At 45.8% G+C, this 21,306-nt stretch overlaps 2 protein-coding genes across 4 annotated transcripts; both read left to right on the top strand.

Moving 5' to 3' along the window:
- The first annotated feature begins 5,263 nt into the window (after nucleotides 1–5,263).
- LOC118506147 (UNC93-like protein) lies at nucleotides 5,264–12,165 on the top strand. Of its 2 annotated transcripts, XR_004905488.1 has the most exons (10): nucleotides 5,264–5,509; nucleotides 9,408–9,474; nucleotides 9,545–9,670; nucleotides 9,857–10,262; nucleotides 10,337–10,577; nucleotides 10,641–10,942; nucleotides 11,013–11,144; nucleotides 11,222–11,418; nucleotides 11,486–11,663; nucleotides 11,726–12,165. XR_004905488.1 is itself a non-coding variant. In XM_036042905.1 (9 exons), exons 2-9 carry the CDS (start codon nucleotides 9,445–9,447, stop codon nucleotides 11,609–11,611), a joined length of 1,560 nt encoding a protein of 519 aa, XP_035898798.1. In that variant the 5' UTR covers nucleotides 5,264–5,509; nucleotides 9,408–9,444; the 3' UTR covers nucleotides 11,612–12,165. The 2 variants fall into 2 exon arrangements, 1 of the variants encoding a protein (XP_035898798.1); XM_036042905.1 differs by having other exon boundaries at nucleotides 11,486–12,165.
- A 1,054-nt stretch (nucleotides 12,166–13,219) lies between these two features.
- Nucleotides 13,220–16,431, top strand: LOC118506119 (protein ovarian tumor locus-like). 2 transcript variants are annotated; one of them, XM_036042844.1, is made up of 9 exons: nucleotides 13,220–13,591; nucleotides 13,691–13,788; nucleotides 13,872–14,026; nucleotides 14,114–14,619; nucleotides 14,692–14,767; nucleotides 14,871–15,142; nucleotides 15,210–15,612; nucleotides 15,683–15,832; nucleotides 15,914–16,431. In XM_036042844.1, the coding sequence occupies exons 1-8, from the start codon at nucleotides 13,361–13,363 to the stop codon at nucleotides 15,772–15,774; spliced, it is 1,833 nt and encodes a 610-aa protein (XP_035898737.1). In that variant the 5' UTR covers nucleotides 13,220–13,360; the 3' UTR covers nucleotides 15,775–15,832; nucleotides 15,914–16,431. The 2 variants fall into 2 exon arrangements, with proteins under 2 accessions (XP_035898737.1, XP_035898727.1); XM_036042834.1 differs by having other exon boundaries at nucleotides 15,207–15,612.
- The last annotated feature ends 4,875 nt before the right edge of the window (nucleotides 16,432–21,306 follow it).

Below are 21,306 nucleotides of genomic sequence, written 5' to 3'. Positions count from 1 at the left end.
CTGTTTTATTATTATTTTAGTTGCCTGCAGTAAGCAGAAATCATTATACTAACACACACACACATTTAAATTTTCCTTTTTATTGTACGGAGCACCATGCGTCTCCATTTGTGCGGGAAATATTAGTCAATGTAAATTTTCAATTCAATCTGTTTTTTTGATTGTTTTAAAGCTTTAAACTACTGATCCACATTTATATTACCTCGTTTTTTTTATATATACAATCAAAACACTTTTTAATAATAAAGCTGTTTTTCTTGATGTAAAAGCGTAGAAAATGCAAATGCCTTAACTTACTATTTTTCACACCTTTAATCCACCGGGGGTTTTCCTACGCTCACCCCCTAGACGGTACTGATTGTAACAAGCCATTTATTCTCAACCCGGATTGTTAATGACCTTGTTAGACGGTTACAACCGCACGGCCGTATGCTAGCCATTGTTTTCTGTGCTTTCCTTGATCGAATATACATATATTTCGGCATGTTCGCACAACTTACCTCCTTCCCGGTGGCCTAATGCGCCACACATACAGTCGGGAGAACATGGAATCAAGCAAAGCGCAAATAATGATATGGCAGTGGGGAGATTAAAGTGGGCGACAAAAAAAATTGTGTTGATTGGTAGGCGAATAATTTATCTCCTGCGTACCACTTCGTCACCACATGTCACCCATGTCAGGAAGAAGAAAAGGTTAGATGAAAGCAAGACTATTTAGTTGTATTAAATACTACGAAAATTTCATTCGAAAAATGTCCGCTACATTAAAGCTTTCCGTCCGAAAGCTATCATTCCGTAAGGGAAAGCGTATATGCGGTAGAAAAAAGAAGCTGGAAGTTGGAGCATTTTTCCGAGGACCTAGCTGTGATAGCAGTGCCCCTTGCTGTGTGGTAATGAGGTGCAAAATCTAATCCACTGTTGATGGTTTGCCAACGGCATGCCATCGATGTAAAAGCTACTTACAGCGTTCAACTTCAAACGCTTCCGCACTTCACGCCCGCACACACACACACATGTTGGTGGGTAATGAATACCTTGTGCAGAAAGCTCAAGAATTGATTTCTGTGCATTTGTGGCATTTTCCATGCTATCTTCTGAAATTTACAGCATATAAATTGTTTGCTAAAGTCGTACATTATAAGAGATACAAATTGCCTGTAAGTCCACGTGTTTGTCTATTGGAATATGCTTTGCTATTAGCAGATGCGTATGTGAGGAGGCCTGATGGAGTAATGGTAGTGGCATCAGTCGCTAACACGAAGGAACCTTGTTCAAATCCCAACCCCCGGGATATTTGGAATAATCCAAAGACAGATTTCAATTATCATTTCAGTCCAGATTTTATCAAAGGATCCAGCAATTGCATACCAACAACCAACACCCAGGGTTTTTGGTAGTATTAAGTTATCAGACTCTCCTCAGCTCAGATGGAATTGATCCAAAAAAACATCTAGGGCATCGTTTAATGTATTGGTTGTGAGTCTGTGTCCCCAGTAACTCCTCCATCATTACCAGACGGTGGTTTGATGATGTGTACAATCTCGCCTGTGGTTGTTTGTATATTTTGGCTATCCAAGCCGGTCACCCTCGGTGTTGTTTTTTAATAATGCTCCGGACAGGAAGTAAAAACGGGAAAAATAATATTTTGGGGTTCGCTCTCAAATAAACTTTATTCCTTGCTGCTGAGGCAATAGCTTTAACTTTATTTAAATTTTGCTCAGAAATGTTTACTTTGAAGTACCCAATGGTCGAGGTGGCTGTGTCATTGGTGTTGGACGTGGTAGTAACTGATATCGAATCTCGTCCAGTCCGCTCCGTTCACAGGACTGACCATCATTTAGGTCCTCCTTTGCTTAATTTCGTTCCTTCCTCTTTATAAGCTATTCAATATCTTTATCTATCTTGGGATTCGAGGATGTTTTTCTAGCTTGAGGTTAGAGTTTTAGGCATTTTTTTAAACTGCGTGGTGGTCTTCTTCTTTCTTGACCTAACGACCTCTTAAGGTTTTTTTCTGATTTACTAAACTTATTGATACTGCATAGTTAGAGAGTCAGTCCTCACTACGGGCAAACGGCTCAGCTGAGATTTGATCCTCGATCCTGCCGTGTAAGGACCGGTGCAACATCTACCGCTGGGCCTTCATGGTGGACTTATTAATGTTAAAAAAAACATACAAAAAATAAAGACAAAGAAGGCAATAATGGTAGATCAACACTCCTTGAGTTTGTAGAGCCAAAGAAGCATTACTGATATTAGCTCGATACTTTCAGTTCTCTTCAATTTTTTCTTCCCACGCTTCTTCACTCATTTTCCGCTTCTGCATCGTACTTTCCGAGTACTCGGTCGCTTTTCAAACAAGCATAACCACCCGGTAGAGGGCGCTAGCCTTGCAGTATGAAAGCACAACCGGAAAGCTTTTTGCCGCATGATAAGCTCCATCACATTTCTTCAGTGACGTAATGAGTTTAATGTTAATATTTTAAATGCTACACCCGACAAACGATAATGATGGGCCGGTAGCTTGCGTACATCGCCATTTGTTTCCCCTTTCCTTCACACACACACACACACACACACACACACACACGCTCCCAATGCTGTTTGAGACCTGTGTGATGAGGTGCGGTGTGTAGATATATGCCGCTAATGTTAGATAATACAGCATGTAATTGTCATTTAGCTGATGTCAAGAAAAACTACAATGGCGGGAAATCAAGTTCAACCTTCGTGCCTGGTGCTGAGCGCACCCACCCTACACCCGGAAACTCCTCACGTTCGGCACTGTTAGATGCAATGGATGGAAAAATGCTAACGCAATGCTTGTCACACGATCGTCAACGGTTTGGTCTAGGCGGGTGGGGGATGTTGGGGTGGGGGGTGGCTTTTGGCTGGTATGATTAGAAAATAGCACCTTATAATAGGGTTAAAAAGAAGAATTGGCTCGTGTGGAAAATTTGGAGACAGTCCTAAAGTCTAGTGAAGATGTGCATCCAATACTGCTTTATTTCTTCAATTCTTCCAGCTAGAGCTATTATGTTCATACAAACCCTTTCGAATATCCTGTTGGAGGTTGAGAGCCCGCCTTAGAATTACCTTTGGAAGACCTAAAAATAGAAATATACCATTATAGCACGGAACTGCCGCGATCTATGACTAATCCATATACAGTGCGATGCTGCCTCTAGGTGCTCATCATCCCATCAAACTATCTGCCCAACCCGGGAGCATCTTGTATCTTGTTTGCCACAGTTTACGAAGCGTTACAGTGACAACTACCCTTGCTACTTGTTTGCCTACACGCCAATGATAACGGACCAACTGCAACTGCTCTGGTGCCGATGGCTTAGCTTCGCAAACTGCGATCTGAACTCGGTCATGCTTAGAAGCTTTCTTCGGTAGCCTCGTGCAGCAGGGATTTACCACTGCCAGGGTGCCTCACTCCAACACTAATAATGGTTGGCAACGTGAACTCGCGCCTTTTTAACACTTATGCTGTGGGTATGTGATAGCTGGTAGCATCTCCTTCTCCCCAAGCGACACTGATAACTCCGAGCGACGATGCTCACGACGCCCGAAGACACGTTGCTTGCACTCACTCCGCGCGAGGAAATCCGCGAGGAATCACCAGTATTCACCAGCACAATCTGCTCCGAGTTTGTTGGAACAACTCTGCACCGGTTTCCGAGTTGGGTACGAGTTGTAGTGATATAGCACAGTGGGCGGTGAACTAATGTACAACCGTCGCCGAAAAATCGGGAGAAAAATGCAACGAACTGGACTTAAAAGTTGAAGGAAATTGGGGTTCGGTCTAGAGAGCCTACTGTGAAAGTATTGCGAGGAACTTTGGCAGAAACACTTCAGCAGAAAATAAAGCAGAAATCCCATTCTTGAGTACTCTACGTCGAGTGCGTTACAATTATGTTGGCTTAAGCTTTCTATCAGGTCTATGTCGATAGAAGTATATTAATGACTCATTAAAAACGCTGGAAGGTGCTTCACTAACCTCATAACATATGTAAAATAACACATATAAAATGTCATTTTGTGTTAATCGCCATCAGTACGGACTTTGGGGTCAACGAGATTCAAGCGCTGGGGTGCGCTCTCGTTGGTAGGATACATTCTCCACGAATTTGAAAATTCTTGAAGAGATTCTTCTTCTTCTTCCTTGGCACTACAAAATCTCGAGATGTCACGACCTGCCATCGTGACTTAATTGTACCCGTAGTAGCTAAGTAGTCAGCTTTGCCGTTCGGGGAGGCGATCTCTGGATGAGATTCGAACCCCGGTCCTACCATGTAAAGATGGGCGAAGTTGTCCTCTCGACCACTGGACCGCCTCCCTGACTGGTGTCTAAAAGGTAATTGAGTTCTCACAGCGATCGAACCTCAGCGACTGAAGTCCGTGCCAAGGGTGAATATCTTTTCCTCCCAGCTCAATAATTGTAAGCCATTAGAAAACTATCATTAATCGATTATTGCCTTTACTGGGTTAAAATCAGAATTGATTATCATAACAGTTAGTAGAACATTGATTCCTCAAAATTGTCATCTCCATACACCATTGTGGGTGACTATGGTTGTCCAATAACCTTGCGTGATGGGTGAATCCTGACAGTTCAAGGACGTTTCCGGACTGTGTGGCAGTTCTGTGCCAGAAGTAGCACAAACCGCGTGAGCCTGCGTGACGTAAAGGTCAACTGACAAAAATCACATGGTACGGTGGCTTACCATTCAAGGCTTGCCTGTGCGCTTGCCTCACGGTGTCGGAGTATTTACCGATTGCTTAGCCAAATTCTAAGTAAAGCCATATTTATGGCTATCCCCGAGAGTGACTCGGGCTTGCTACAAGTGACCAGAATCAGGCTGCACCGCTATCTACACAACAGCCCGAACGCGTGTCGAACGGTGGGTTACGAGCGGTTTAAGATGTGCGCGGGTGCTAGTGAGCGGGCGAAGAAGCAACAACAGCAACAAAAAAGAGCAAACGGTAGTACCAATAAACAACTCAACCCCGGACGTCTCCGGACGTCGTCGTCGTTGTCGTCGTCATCTCCGGTGAGTGGCACGGGCCGAACCGTCCGCGCACGCCCGATCATACGCTACGTAGTGGTACGGCGGACGGGCATGGAGGGTGGGGAGGCTTGCGCTGGGGATGAAAAATGGCCCCGCCAGCGCTGAGCGTAGCGAAGCACCGCTTTGGGTCGGTCTATCATCGCCACCAAACCGGGGCTCGACTCCCCGAGCTGGGACGATGGGCTCTCGAATGCAGTTTAGTCGCTCGCGCGAAGTCACCTGAGAAAGACTTGCAATCCCTGCGGTGCCCGGTTGGACTGTTGGGATTTTCTCGCTTGTTTCGATTCCCGTGTAGCCAGTGTCCAGTGTGCGATTTGTGTTGAATGAGCACACCGGTGTTGACGGTTTCGCTTACCGTAGGCTTCAAGCTGTTCGCACCCGTTCGCAACGATATCCCGGTGGGCCCGGTGCACAGTCACAGGTCGTGACACTTTGTAAGTTACTCGGCTACTTCCACTTTACAGCGTCCACAGGTGTTCCCGCTCGTGTGTGAGTGTGTGTGTGTGTATATTGTGTTTGAGTACTATTGATTGTGTGTGATAGACGGTGGGTTCCGGAAAATCAGGCCTGAGAGCCTGTGATAGAGGCGAACTTGTGGGAAGAACAGCTTTCGCCGCAGCTTCAACAGGCCCGCTGATTAGTCTTGCAATCAAACCCGTCCTTTATCAACCGACCAGTCAGTGTCCCAGTGTACGGTGAAAGGTTTCAAGCTATAGGAGTACAGCTGCTCCACACGAGTCTTTGCCTAATATGCGCATCTCCCTCTTCTCTTGCTCAATAACCTCAAGAGATCGTGAAATGTCCACATTAACATCCTTGACTTACTCTAGGATATTCCTTGACTTAAGATATTCAAGAGCATGCAATGCTAGCAATAAACAAAACTTCTTCACGATGTTGGTGCCAGTGTGAAGTACATCAGTAGAAATCTATCAGATTTATTGATGTACACTTGAGACAATCCAGCACTAAACCTAGATAATCGTTCCTAATCCTATACTAATGCCCATATTTTGCACGTGATTTGTCGCGTCTACAATGTCTCTGTGCAACCTGGGAGTTCGTGCGCTCCATTGTCAAGGATTTACCAAGGCCAACGAAACACATCTACCTAGCGCCACCACCAGCTGGCTGTAGTTTGTGCCAGGTCCGCCGAAGAGCTGGCTGGAATACGAAATGATGGCGCTCGTGCCATCAAGTGGTGATCACCACGATCGGCGACTCTGGTCCCCCTGGTCTACGCAGCAACAAGCAGCTCCAGTTACAGCTGGAATCGCATGCGCGCACGCGGTTTGTGCGAATCCGCGCAAGAATAATAAGTCATGTGCGGAGGGTGCACGGTTTAACACTGCTCAAGAAGACACTGGTGGTGAATTTTAATATGCTGTTTGTGTTATGCTATTGTACGCGATTGCAAGTTCGCCGGGCAACCTTCACCTAATTCTGCAACAAAAAAAAAAAAACACACACTCACACGAACGAACCCCGGCGCCCAATCAGAGTTTGCACACGGTCAATGTCTTTTGGGTGTGTTGGTTGTCCTTGCGGGATTTGCCGGGGACTCGCAACGCGTTTCCGACTCCACATTGGCATCGGCTTTTTTTTGGTGGTCTAAACGAACGGGTTAGAGCCCCTATCATTATCGAACTGACCTGGGTTAAGAAAGATAATGTTTGGTAGCCGGGAGTGCCACTTCCAACGCTTCTATCCTCTTTTTTGAAAGGTTCTTCTGCTAGATAAACAAGATAATCTTATCAACGCGTGTCCAAACCGTACCAGGTAGCTCCGAAACCTGAGCGCTGGTTGGTTGATGTGCGGTTCAAGGTGTGATGTTCGTGCCGCGAGATTTAGGAATACTCGAGAGTTTCTGATGTCCATACAAGTGGTCTAACAATTGGGACCTTTTTGGATACTACTAGATTTTGAGTAGTTTAGATGAATACTAGGGGGGCTTGCTTCTTGTACGTATTAGTAAGAGTTATAGAGAAAAAACGTTGAATAGAACCTTTCAAAACTGCAACTCACTTGATGTTGGTAGAGCTTGAAGTTCAAGCGCAATAAACAAGACGATTCCTCAATTTTTGTTTACTTTGGCGAACTCAACAGAACGAGCAATAAACAGAAGCAACCCAAACAAAGGGGGAAGATGTAAAGAAAACTTCTGCTACTAAAATGAGGTAGCCAAGCTACTGCTATTACAGAGTGACATAGCGTACTTGTTTTTAAATGGATGCTCTGGAATTTGTGGCACTAAACCCACGACCAAGTGGAGTAGAGAACTCATCGAGACTGAGATAGATAGAGAGAGAGAGAGAGATACAAAGAGAGAAATAGAGCGAGAGAGTGAGAGGGAGAAAGTGTATTGCTCAGGTCGTACTTTAGAATTTGTCCCTACGTCTGCGTCCACATTTGGGAAGCTGTCCGAGCACCTGCTGTAGACTGTAGAATCTTATCTCACTCGTTCGTGTCCCATACCGGACCTAAGGTACCACTACAAAGTAGACCACTTTACGTTCAGCTGTATATCAGTTGGCTTTTTTGCGTGAGGTCCCCTAGAACAAAGCCGGCATCGTCGAGTCTCTGGTGAAAGAGCAATCAGATATACTAATGTATTCTATAACAGAACTTCTATCTCCCAAGACTTGTACTTTAACCTGATGGCCGTAGTAGAGTTTGTCTAAAAGTTTGCATAACTTATCAGGGTTTGACTTCACCACCGGTAACACCCTACCGGTTTGAACCTAGTTCTTTTAGTTCGGACATTGCTGCAGCAATTAATATATTGGCAGTGAATCAGATGCATGCAGTCTTCGAATGATGCTACCATTTTTTTTTTTTCATTGTATGCGTCTCCGTCCCGTACCATCCAGTGTCAGTATTCTTCCAACATTTCCCACCATGTTTGGATGGCACATGCAACACACAAACGACCCTAAATTCTACCCTGCCACGCTCGCACCCTCGCAACGCGTCGTCTGCATGGAGCGCTGCCACGTGGTTAGGCTTCCGGAAATGCTAATTACACATACACCTACCCTTTTCGTCCGACGTTAGAACATCTCCTCCCCATCACCTGCTCCACCTGTTCACCATACCGTATGCCTACCGATTTATCTTACATCAGCATCATCTTCGCATCTTCGCAAACGCGCACAACTCCACCGAGACCCTCCCCCGTGTCGGCGATCTGGCGGGGTGAGGTACAGGTGGAGGTGCCTTAACCCACCAAACAATGATATGTATATGCGGTGGAAAAGCTCTCATGTCGCGGCAAAATGAGGGAAAATTATTATGTCTTTTGTCAACTTTGTTTCATTGTCAATGCTACAATCGGATTGCGGTGTGCGAATGTGCCACCTCGTCGGCGGTGCAGCTCGACATCTGCCAACCGCTAATGGGAGAGCGGTTGATAGACCCGGGGCGTACTGTGAGCGCTGGGATTTTGAATCACTTCGCACCAACGTTATGGCGGTGATAGGTTGAGTCTTTCTCCGGCGACAGTTTTGAGAACTCTGTGACCTGAGATATTATGAGGATTCGGCCACTTGTCCAGTTGTTGGAATTTTCCTTTAGACCTTGAAGATTCTCTAAACTCTGGACTCTACACCTTATATTCTACTGAGTAGTGAGAACCTTTCAGAGTCTGGTATAGTTGGGCATATTAGACCAAAATTCTTCCAGCTTCTGGCCTATGATAACGTACGTAGTACTGTCAGATGTGCCTCTTCTTTTCAACAGTAATTTCACCATCCGACACAATGCCATTGAACGCAAGTAATTGATGCAATTTGTACCATTACTACCACCATGATGCTTCGTAGCAATTGAGGTGCCATCCGTACCATTTGCAAATGGAGGGCAATAATGCGCGGTAGAAGGATATCGCCTGAATTGCAATATCTACACATTATGTGTGCATGCACATCTGCCTCGCAGTATGCTCCTAACCTACAAACAATTGTTGCGCCTTTTCTTTTCCGGCCCATCTGGGTATGATTACAGAACGGTAGACAACAGCGAAAAAAAAAAGAGGCAAAATCGCACAATCCAATGTCATACGCCCAATCAGTTGTCAGCGTGTTTATTTAGCCGTTACTCGATTTTGCTCGATTAGCAGGCACACACATCTTACTGCCTGCCTGCCACGTACCGGAAGTTCGCTCGCTGCTCTGACCGTTTGACTGATCGGTGTCGGTGCTGACGTTTGAAAGTTTAGAAAACGGGCTGGCATGTGTCAGCCTCCATCATGGCAACGTCTACGCCCCTACACGATGACGCAGATCGGGCACATGGGATAATTTCCACTAATCAGCGCTTGGGTTTCGATTTCAGGGCAAACAAGCTGCTGCTCTAAAGGAAACGCATAACCATGCACGGTGGAGGTGTGGACACCGACAAGGTAACCATCGGCAGGATTCAGCTAAAGTATGAAGACGACTAATAACGCTGCTCGTTGTACTGTTTTACAGCATAACGGTGCCGATTCGGCCTCGTTGCGTGAGAAGGTTAAGCTGCGGAGAGGAGAAAAATGGCGAATCTTGAAAAACATCATAACGGTGTCTGTGGCGTTTATGGTGCAGTTTACCGCCTTCCAGGTATGGTGTGAATCTTGGTTAGAGCTTCTTGTCCCTCCCTAGTAGCAAGCATTATCTCGCAGGATATATGGATAGATCTGTCCAGTAAACCAAATCATATATCTGAGGACCCATCCTGTTCACGATGATGTCCAAAGATCTTAGATGCATCACTTGGTAACCTTGATAACCTCTTTCCTTGCTTAGGGAACGGCAAACCTGCAATCGTCGATCAACGCCAAAGAAGGTTTGGGTACGGTGTCACTGAGTGCGATCTATGCGGCATTAGTTGTGTCCTGCATATTCCTGCCGACGCTCGTGATTCGCAAGCTCACGGTGAAATGGACACTGTGCGTCAGCATGCTCTGCTACGCACCGTACATTGCCTCGCAGTTCTATCCAAAGTTCTACACGCTTATACCAGCCGGCATACTGCTCGGTTTGGGAGCCGCTCCGATGTGGGCCAGTAAGGCAACGTACCTGACGCAACTGGGACAGGTGTACGCCAAGCTGACGGATCAGTCGGTCGAAGCCATCATTGTGCGGTTCTTCGGGTTCTTCTTCCTCGCATGGCAAACGGCTGAGCTGTGGGGCAATCTGATTTCCAGCCTGGGTAAGTAACGGTCGTACTGGCTAGCCCTTGCGCAGTGCAGTCTCCGGTTAACGAGTTGATGTTGTGCGTTCCAGTGTTGTCCAGTGGAGCGCACGGTGCTGCAGCGACTATCGATGGCAGCGATAATGGTACGAGCGGCCATAGTGATCCAAACCTTGATAGCTGCGGTGCCAACTTCTGTGTCGTCGAAACGTCCGACAACGCCAATCTGCAACGGCCTCCAGATTCGGAAATTTTTGAAATCTCTGCCATCTACTTGTCCTGCATTATTGCCGCTGTTATTATCGTGGCCGTGTTCCTGGACCCGCTGTCCAGGTAAGTTATGCGATGGACTGCATAAAGTCTGCAGATTAACCCTGTTGTTTTGTTGGTTCTCAGGTATGGTGAGCGAAGGCGCGGTTCTATCTCGGCAACGGAGATATCTGGCATGCAACTGCTGTCGGCCACGTTCAAGCAGCTGAAAAAGGCTAACCAGCAGCTGCTCATTCTGATTACCGTGTTTATCGGTATGGAGCAAGCGTTTATTGGTGCCGACTTTACCCAGGCCTATGTATCCTGCGCGCTCGGTATCCATCAGATCGGCTATGTGATGATCTGTTTCGGCGTGGTCAATGCGATATGCTCCATCATCTTTGGTTCTGCTATGAAGTACATTGGGCGTGTTGTTATCATTATTCTAGGTTAGTAGCTTGGCGTCTGCACTATGCTACAGTCTGTTAGAATAATTCTCAACCCGTTTTGAACTTCTAGGAGCAATTGTTCACGGAGGATGCATTATCTATCTCCTATACTGGCGACCGCATCCAGATCATCAGATAGTATTCTTCATCCTTTCCGGCCTATGGGGTATTGGAGATGCTGTTTGGCAGACACAAATTAATGGTAACATCAGCTTTGAACGATCCTAAGCATAGCATGGAGCGACTGACTTACAATGTTCTCACCTCTACGCACATCAGGTCTTTACGGTGCCTTGTTCCGGCGCAATAAGGAGGCTGCCTTTTCAAACTATCGTCTATGGGAGTCGGTCGGATTCGTCGTGGCGTACGCCTACTCGACGAATCTGTGCGCACGCATGAAGCTGTACCTGCTGTTCGGTGTTTTGGTCTGCGGTATGGTTGGGTATACGATCGTGGAGATACGTCAGCTGAAGAAGGTAAGTAAAGCTGGGCGAGAGCAATCGCAACATGGTGCAGGCTCTTCAACCTTTGAATCGCTTGCAGGAGAAACGGTTGAAGCAGCTGGAAGAAATTCCCAAACAACAGCAAACGGACGCAGACCGGAAAGCTATCGAGGATGATGACGAAAAGGATGAGCTGGAAGAGGATATCGTTGTTACACATCTCTGACGCCGTTCGGATATCTTTTTAACAACATCTCTTTACAAACAGTTCGAAAACGGTAACTACTGTGTTGCTGTACGATTGTTACCACTAATGAATTTAATAAGCATTATCGTGTAGAAGTTAGTTTACAGAGCGTCGTTCCCAACATTCTTAGAAACCACCGTGCACTACTAGGCGCACTTCAAGATGCCAAGATGGCAGCGGCGGATCAGCGACTGCACTAAGCACTTTTGTGAAGAACCCGAAAAGGGAATGTGCCTAGTGCTCAGAGTGCCGGTGTACATTCGCTCCAGCGGATGTGCCTGTCTAGATGGACGCGACAAACATTATCTTATTGTTTAAAGCGCATGCATGAGTTTAAATTGAGTTTGTTAGTGCTATACGTAAGTTCGTACACGTACGAAAAGTTTGTTAGTAGGAAGGAAGAAGTTCGAATCCTCTCCGGTGTTTCCATTAACCAACAAGAGAAAATCATCAAATTCGCAATAATGTCCCCCAAACGTACATTTGTATATTGTTTATCGAGAGAAAAAATAACGAAACAAGCAAATCAACAACCATTCTTGTGAAGTCTTTTATTTAACTCTTTTCTTATTTGTTGAAACTACATCCTGGACATGTCTTCCTGCTGGCCTACCTATTTCTATCATCCTTGACTTGAGATTTTATCCACAGTTCTGCGCTTACAGTGAGAGAGATGCTCCGGCGGGATTTGAGACCCGTTCCTGGCGTGTGAAGACCAACGCCACAAATCATATCAGCCACTGGATCGCTCGTCCTAAATTTTGACATATCCGAATTCATGAACGAAAAATAGCATGAAAAAAAAGAAAACAGCAAGATCATTGCATTCAACCCAGAGAGTAGGGAGGAGAGAGAGAGAGAGAGAGAGAGCTGCATTGATAACAAGAGAGAAGAAAAAGCATCTGCTAGAATGAGAGATCGAACGATCGCGGGGGTTTTTGTTTTGTACAGTAGAGTCTGCTATATTTATGTATCGTGTTGGAGCTTGCTCGCGGAGGACGAAAAAAAAATCTAATTAATAGTTTTTGTTTTAATATAGCAAAAAGAAAGAAGTTTTACTCCACAGAAGAAGAAGAAGTACTTTTTAAATAGAAGTAATGCAACAAGTATTCCTGTCTCGCCCACCCGATCTCGCCATCTCTCCCTGTCTTGCTATATCCTTGTCCATCCTTATCGCTACAATTGAAAGTTTTTTTACAGATGAATCAAGTTCTGAACCGAATTCTTAGCCAACTCTGGAAATAATGCGGACTGCCGGTGCCGGTAGAAGCCGCGCCGCGGTAGAAGTGTGGATTGTTTAAATTGCGGTTAGAAACTGTGATATCCTGTCCAATGCGACCGAAAATAGCACTCCATACTTTCGGCTAAAGTCTAAATAGATGACCCCTGGGTCACTCAGTTGCAAAAATGAGTGCCCGTGAGTGGGGGGGGGCATCTATTCAGACTTTAGCCAAAAAAAAAAAAATTTAAAAAATAAATATTTTTTAGAGTATCTATTAACCTTGGGCACCATAATATCGATCGTTGTTTTAGTGTAGTTTGGCAACCAGGTCGATGATCGCGCATTTGTTGGCAGTCCTTTTTTAGTACTCGGTAGCCATTTGCTGCCTGTTGCTTCCCTTGCATTGGCTGTCGTTGTGGTTGCAGCAGGAGTGCTTTTATTATTTTGCCTATTGCGTTGCTGTTAAAGTTGCTTGTTTGTTTCATGAAGTAAGATCGTATATAATCATGAGCAGCAAAACGTCGAATCGTGGCTTCGGTTACGGGTGCCGTGATACGCCGGACGTGTTCAACAAATACTTGGAACAGATGGGCTTCTACCGTAAGCATGTCGCTACCGATTCTTCCTCCCTGTTCCGTGTCGTATCGGAACTGCAGTACGACATACAGCTGTACCACAGTAAGGTGCGCGCTGAATGTGTGAAATTCATGTCGAGCCACAAGCCGCTGTTCATCAAGGTATGTGGATGGCTGTGTGCGGGACCCCGACTCCTAACCTCAATCCGTGGTGTGAGTTTGTGCTGTGCTGGAGTACGATCGTTTCGTTTCGTTCTTTAGGATATACGGTACGGATTCGATGCGTACGTGACCAACATAGCCCGGCCGCGGACGTACGGCAGTCTGGTGGAGCTAAGGGCGCTAGCATTGCATTACAGGTAGGTTGAATCGATTGAAGTCGATCGATCGAGCGTTCCGAACTCGGTGGTGGTACTACCCTTCCATTATTCCGCTGTTCCAGAGCGAACGTCTTCCTGTTCGAACCGTACACCGAAGGTAAGTGGTACATGTACAACTCGAAGAACACGGTGACATGGAGAGTTTTTATCGGTCGTGACAATCATTTCGATGTGGTTTACCCACTTGAGGAGATCAAATCAGCAGCAATCTGCCAAGGTAATTGACATACACTCGGATATAGAGGGAGAGGGAGAGAGAGATATTAAAATGTGTGCCCTTTTTTTCATATGCCACTATCAACAGCGCTAGTGTATCAACTGCTTTACTCGAAAGTGCTAGCCCTGCCCGATGTCGAGTACGCGGTCGAGCGTATGCTGCACGATCCACAGGATAAGCTGATCCGGTACGAAAAGAACAAAGCCGGTACGACGGTTGCCCTTACCGAGGACGGACGTCGGCTGGAGCTGACCAAACCGGGCCGCGGTACGACGCGCTGTGTGCTGAAACACCCCCATCTGTGCCATTTTCACAATCAAACCAACTTTCCCTTCATCGAGCGATTTTTCGTGGAGCACGGCCCGGAGGAAGGGTGCCGGGTGTACATTGGCAGCAACTTCCGCTACACAGCGAACAAATCGAACCCGCTGCTGCGGGAAGCGAAAGTTTCCTGTGTCCGGCAGCTGCTCGCGTCCGGCATTACGCCGTTCCCGTACAAGGTGGCTAAAGCGCTCGATCCCAACATCTATCGCAATGTGGAGTACGACGTGTGGCAGGACATACGGGAGGAACGGATGATACAAATGCTTGGGGTATGGAGGATTTAATGCTTCCTGCGGTAGGCGGCGCGGCTAAATAATAATATTGATTGCTATTTGTTTCAGATTGACAAACGTTTTCATAATTTGAAGTTTGGCAAACGATTGAAACATGTTACTCCACTACACATGCTCGAGAAAGGTAGGAATTAGCCAGACAATGATTTAGTTAGCGTTGCATTTTGTTTCCCCTAGGAAAAAAATCTATTTTTTCATACATTTTTTTCTCTTGTCTGTTTTGCTAGAGATGAAATTTAAAGCGGAAGTTGTTATGGCCGATCTGAATGCTTCAGAGCCAGCGCAGAACGCTACCGAGCCGGAAGCTGAAGGTTTAGAATCCGACTCACCACTCACAGTTGCCCCATACCCGATGCCCAGCATCTACTTTCCAACGCCTGATCAGTTTGGTTACAACACTGTCGGTATAATACCTTCCGATGCAAACCATTTAACGCTGGCGGATGCGATCGGTGTACCAACCTGTCTGTGCAAACATTTACCGCAATCGCCTTCAATGGTACGCCAAAAAAAAAAGGGGAGTTATTAGCAGCGGTTTGTAATCGTGTTTTATTATGTTTTAGCAGTTCCATACACCAGCACCGTTGACGCCACTTCAACAGGGGCCACCACCCCAAACCGTACAAAGCAATGAATCGCTGGCAGTGCCAGATCTCATAACGCTGGTGCCCCACACACTGAACCACCAACCGATGCAGAACGAGTATTTGGTGATGTTTGATTCACCGTACCAATCGCCACAAGCGCAGCAGCCACAGCAACACCACCACCAGCAGCAGCAGCATCATCATCTTCCGTATCTCCACCTATCACCGCACCAGCAGCAGCAGCAGCAGCAACAGCAGCCGCAACATCCTTACAATCAACAGCAGCCGCACCAGCACGAGCAGCCGCAGCAGCAAATTGCTGCTGCCACATTCCAGCCGAGATGTCTCTACCATTGCGTTCAAAATGGAAACGAAACCAATAGTAAGTAGCAACAGAGCGCAGTACGAAATGGTCGTTATAAAGGGCTACTCTAATCCATGCTATCCAACAGACCGATCAACATTATCGATGACGTACGAAACCAGCTCGTTCACCACACTCCAACCACCGGCGCCTGGTTCGCCGGGATTTTGGCGTATTTAATGATATCTAGTAACTGTTCCACTCTGTTTTTTTTGGCTTCTCTTAATTATTTTATTCGGTAAGTCGATTCACACACACTTGCCAGACTTCTTTTTGGTAGGGACATTTAACTGACTTTTTACTTTTAATTTATCTACAGATTTACCTACTTTGTGAGCAGCGATAGGAATGCATTTACGCATTGAGTTTTACTATGTGTGGCAATTGGGGCGATGGTGTTTCGAGTAAATGCCCTTTGCTTTTCATAATTCACACAGACAACAATCGTGTGTGTGTGCCTGCATCATCTCTATTCAATTTGGGGGTACCTAAAAGCATGGCGACCTGGTACCTTAAGTACTGATCGTGGAAAACATTTTCCCCTTTTTTATATTATTTTTATCTTTCTATTAATATTATTTTTTATCGCTCAAAAACACAAACAAAACACTTTCCCCACCTCCTCACAGTCATGAACGATTTTCCTCTATTTTTCTCTAGTATTCACTTAATTTTTTTTAAGGCCATCGGCTCTTACTTTACTAATTTAAAGTTGGTTTTTGGTACGTTTCTAACACTATTTTACATCATGTTTATGTATTGTAGGGAGTATCATCAAATGATTTTACTGTAAAATGCATATACCGTGTTTTTAATAAATAATCTTCCTAAAGCATATCAATATTGTTTGCTAGCAATACGGCCGGCCAGGCCGTTGCAAATATTGTTTTCTTTGCAGCAGTTTCAACGGTGAACGTGTGTTTTCCACCTCTCAATCAGATGAGCGCGTCCACTTGTTTAAAAGAATGCAGTGGTGCGAGATGCACAACATTGTTTTAAACATTGTAGACGCTTTGGGGCGGCGTCCCGGTGATAGATGTGACAGCGGTTGCCGGTCTTCGCTACAAGCAGGTATTGGCCTGCTGCAACGATCCTCGATACTTCTCTGTCAACGGCTATATGAGCTGGGTCGTCCGGTGTCATTCTCATGACATGATCAGCTAGTAGAGCTCATCATCATAGTAGCTCCTCCATTGTCCTTTCACACAAACCGGGACCAAAAATCCTTCTGCGCATCTTCCTCTCGAAGGGCGGCTAAGAGGGTTTCATCAGTTTTGGACAGAGTCCATACCTCAGAGGCGTCTATAAATGTTCTGTACAGTTCTTCGTCCGTCGCGGTTCTTCGTCCGTCGCGACAGGTATTTACAGTGGAGAAGATGCCTCAGGTTGTAGGTAGCGACTGGTTGGTAGCCAGCACCTTTGCCTCGTAACTCAACATCAGCGTTGCTGTCGGTGCTGACTTTTGACTCCAGATAGGTGAGCTTTTGGACGACTCCGAAGGTGCGGTCTAACCCTGCTTAAATCAGTGTTTGGAAGCAGGATCGCTGATCTCCAACCAGAGGATTAGTGCCACTCGCTCGATCCTTTGGTAAGCTTCTGCTACATAGGAGAGCCTCAAACCAATGATGTCTATATCACCAGCGTATGCCAGAATCAGGATTGATTTATAGAAGGTGGTCCCCGAAGTTTTCACCTCCAAGACACCTACTCCGAGCAGACTCCGAGACATCTCCCTAGTGCAGCAGGCCCTTGGTTTACCTGCCATTGCCATTGTTACAAGCCTGGTAAGCTTGGCAGAGATTCTAAAGCAGCTCATTGCGTCATTACCCTGGCTATGCTGTCATATATTTATTTATTTATTAATTATGACGGTTTGAAGCCGTATTGTCAGCACCGCATGTGCTGATGAAATACAAATCAATGATTAGGTCCGGGTCTATTGCTGGCGGTGTTGTATTGATGGTAGTGTGATGTGTAAACGGATCATCCTTCCGTGTATCGGATCTGGAATGACCAAGCCAGCACCAAAATCAGAAGCTATCGGCGAGTTCCCTTCGGTAACAGCAGGGTCTCTGCTAATCACAAGGTAGGACCCGCCGATCACCTTCGAACCCAACGCCAACAAACCCGAAATCGCTCCATCAAGGCTAGGCAGAGATGAGTGTCGACTTGGGCCCCGGATACTGTTGCTCCGTCAACGGATCACCCGTGGCACTACAAAGAACAATTAAGCCAAAGACAACACAACGAATAACAAAAAAGGAATGTAGGGGAATGTCTAAAAGGAGGATTGAAAGGATAGTGGGATTGCGGAATCAAAGGATAAGACCGTTGTCTCTGGCGAATCGGAAGATGAGCCTCATGTATGCAAGGTCTCTGGTCGCCAACACTTCTCTAATTTCTATACCCGTTCGTCTGCCGATGCTCTCGACTGCGCCCAACAAGGAGGGTCTTGCGGTTTCAAACTCCACGAAGGACCACAGAAGGTGATCCACGCCGTGAAATCCGTCACCGCCGCCACACACCTTCGTCTGAGCCAGAGTTATACGCTGCAGATGAGCATTCAACGCGAAATGCTTCGACATAAGTCGAGACATGATGCGTATGAATGCCCGGTCTACAGAGAGCCCACCGAACCAAGGCTGCAGGAACACTTGCGGAGAGATCGAGAAAAGGAATCGCCCGAGTTCGTCCGCCTCCCACATGCTCTGTCAGCGAGACGGGAAAAGTTGTTGTGGTAAACGAAAAAACTCTCGGGCCGGGATTGGAATGCGCCATGTTGAACGCCTGTTTTGGCCAGTGAGTCTGCCTTCTCGTTGCCGGGAATTGCACAATGAGAAGGTACCCAAACTAGCGAAATCCTGAAAGTAAGGTAATCCTGACTCTTAACAGCCTTCGGGGATTGTAGTGCTACAATAGCGCTAAAGCTATCTGTACTGATCCAAAGGTCTCGCTGCTATCATCAATAGTGCGTACAAGATTGCGGCTAGTTCTGCGGTGTAAACACTACACGGCTCCCGCAATTTGAAAAATGCTTCGGCGGACTCACTAAAAACACCGAAGCCAGTGCCTTCCTTAGAGGATGATCCGTCAGTATAATACTGGCTACTTTGGTCTAAATGGCCATACTTATCCCTGAAAATGCCCGGAACTACCATCGGACGAAGATCATTCGGTATGGTCTTAATTTCCTCGTGCAACGAGGAATCTGTTGTTAAAAGGGAACTGTAGGTCTCAGGAAGGGCAGCACGGTTTAATGCCTGTGGAGCGCTAGGATGCAATTGTAGGGCAACAAAATCTTCATAGATTTTCATTTTTTTCCGCGAAATTTTCTTCGATCAAAGGATTTGATACTGAAGAATGGACTAGAAGGCGAAGCGACAGCATTTCAAAACATAGTTTCAGCGGCATCACTCCGGTCTTCACTTCCAGAGGGACATGTTGTGTGTTGATTTCATTCGCCCTATGCTGCCATATGCGGATACAAATATATGTGGTATCATTAAGCCTAGCAAGCCAGAAAGGGCAGGCATAACCCTAAGGGTCGTTAGGCCAAGAAGATGAAGAACAAGTTGCTTGCTTTATTGAATTGCAGTTTTTGAAATAATATTTAATTGCTGTTTCGCGTGCCGTCGTCTTAAGTAGTCAATGGAAGATTACTATTACTACAGCAATAGTTAATTGAGCAGAGCATACGAATACGAGAAGAGGATTACGGTGATTAATGCCCTTGCTTAGCCTTACCACAACTGGTTCACGGAGCTGGCCCCGGGGGATCCTTCTTCCCTCATCAAGAAGTAGTATGCTTATAGCGTCTTATAGCAGCTATATAACAGAAATCCGTATAATATGTCGTAATTTGATAAGACTTACACTTGACGCGAGGGGGTACTATGCCGTCTGGCTAGCCATAAAAGCAGTGTCCACTGTAAAGTGTGGCAACAAGTAGAATAGTGTTGTAGAGCGTCTATAAAATATAGGAATAATTACCATAAGCTCCAAGGTTCAAATCCCATCCGGACCATTCCCCCCCGTAGTGAGGACCGCCTTTAGAACTACGTGGTATCATTAGGGCTTTTTAATATAATTTGGTAATTACTATGCGGCCATAGAAACGATGCGAACAGCCACGGTGGTACGGCCGACACGAGGCGCAGAGCAGTAAACGCATTAGCCTACGTCAAGTGGACAATGCACAGCTGTCGAGCATCGGGATGTAGTTAAGTACCCCACATTCTCTGAATGAAGACAGCAAAAAAAAAAACGAACGATTAGTAAGCTGGCCATGTCAACACGCGGAGAAGTTGTAGTACTCCAACTGGGGTGGATGGAAAAGAACAGGGCGCTCCCTGTGCTTATTATAACACGCTTGTTACGACATTATTACATCTCGTTTGCTTATCGGGCAGGCACTCGACAATGGGGATATCTGTTGGACTCTGTCTGGTGGTGTGTTAAGAATGTTAAACCTCCTTTTTTTAGAGTGTGTGGCATTTGCCCGAATGCTGACTCAGCTATTAATGTAAGCACGTGCGTTTTTCTTTTAAATCGCTTAACTGTGGCTTTTGAGGCTCAGATCTTCAGGGCCGTTACAGCTGGTGCGGATTTTGCGGATTCCAAAAAATATATATATATTTCGATACAAACGGCCTGACTGTATTACTATTGAATATAACGTCTATTTCTAATTTGAATTTAATGGTACAAATGACAACGCTTACTGATTTTGTTTGTAGGGCCATACATGCAGGCATGGCATGGCATAGGGCATATGATTAAATGGAAGAAACATGTCTGGATGAGATTTGATCCCCGTCCTCGACCACCAGACCGTTCTGTTTTATCTTCTTAAAGCGGGACAAATAAGCTACAAATAAAATAACGTTACGACTTTCACTTCGTGTTACGTGGCTCTACCAGCTCTAAAGGTCTTCTGAGCCTGTCATTTTTAGCTTTCTGTAACTTGACTTTACCTGGAGCAATGAAGTCATCAGCCCAGCCTACAGGGTGACGCTCTGAATTTGGTTTGAACCTCCGTACTGCCTTGTGAAGATTGGCGCGGCTGTCGTCTCGCCAATTGAACCGCCCCACGACTAACTTCAGTACGGCTTACTGCATTTCTGTTTCAATTCGGCAAAAAAGTTGGGCTAAAGTCTGAATAGATACCCCCCCACTCACGGCACTCATTTTTCGCTACTGAGTTACCTTAAATTTAGGTAAAAGTTAAGCAAACATTTGAGAAATCGTTGTAATAATTATTTATAATAATTAAAAACAATAAATTAATAATAAATAAATAAATACTTACAGTAAAAAATCTGAAAAATATAGCTATTTGGGTAACTCAGTAGCGAAAAGTGGGTGTCGTGAGTGGGGGGGGACATCTATTCAGACTTTAGCCGGAATAACTGAGTTCTCTCATCACTGACGAAGTCGCCTAATCGGCGAGGTATGTGTTATGGTCCAACCTGGCTCGGTAGATCTGTCACGGGAACTCACCAGTGACATGCAACGGTCACCGGTTGATGTGCTAGTGCGATCTACCGAGAGGTTAGCGAACGAGCGTGAGCGTCCTATTGAGAGATTTGAGTCTTTGTTAACGGAGGAAAGGCATCATCCCATAAATATTTTTTTGTGATTAATGAAACAACTTTTGGCTAAAGTCTGAATAGATGCCCCCCCCCCCCCACTCACGGACACTCATTTTTGCAA

This window comes from Anopheles stephensi, chromosome X (genome assembly GCF_013141755.1).
Source record: "Anopheles stephensi strain Indian chromosome X, UCI_ANSTEP_V1.0, whole genome shotgun sequence".
Taxonomy (NCBI): Eukaryota; Metazoa; Arthropoda; class Insecta; order Diptera; family Culicidae; genus Anopheles; species Anopheles stephensi.
Note: the sequence above shows the minus strand (reverse complement) of the source record. Positions and strands in the feature narration are given on the sequence as shown.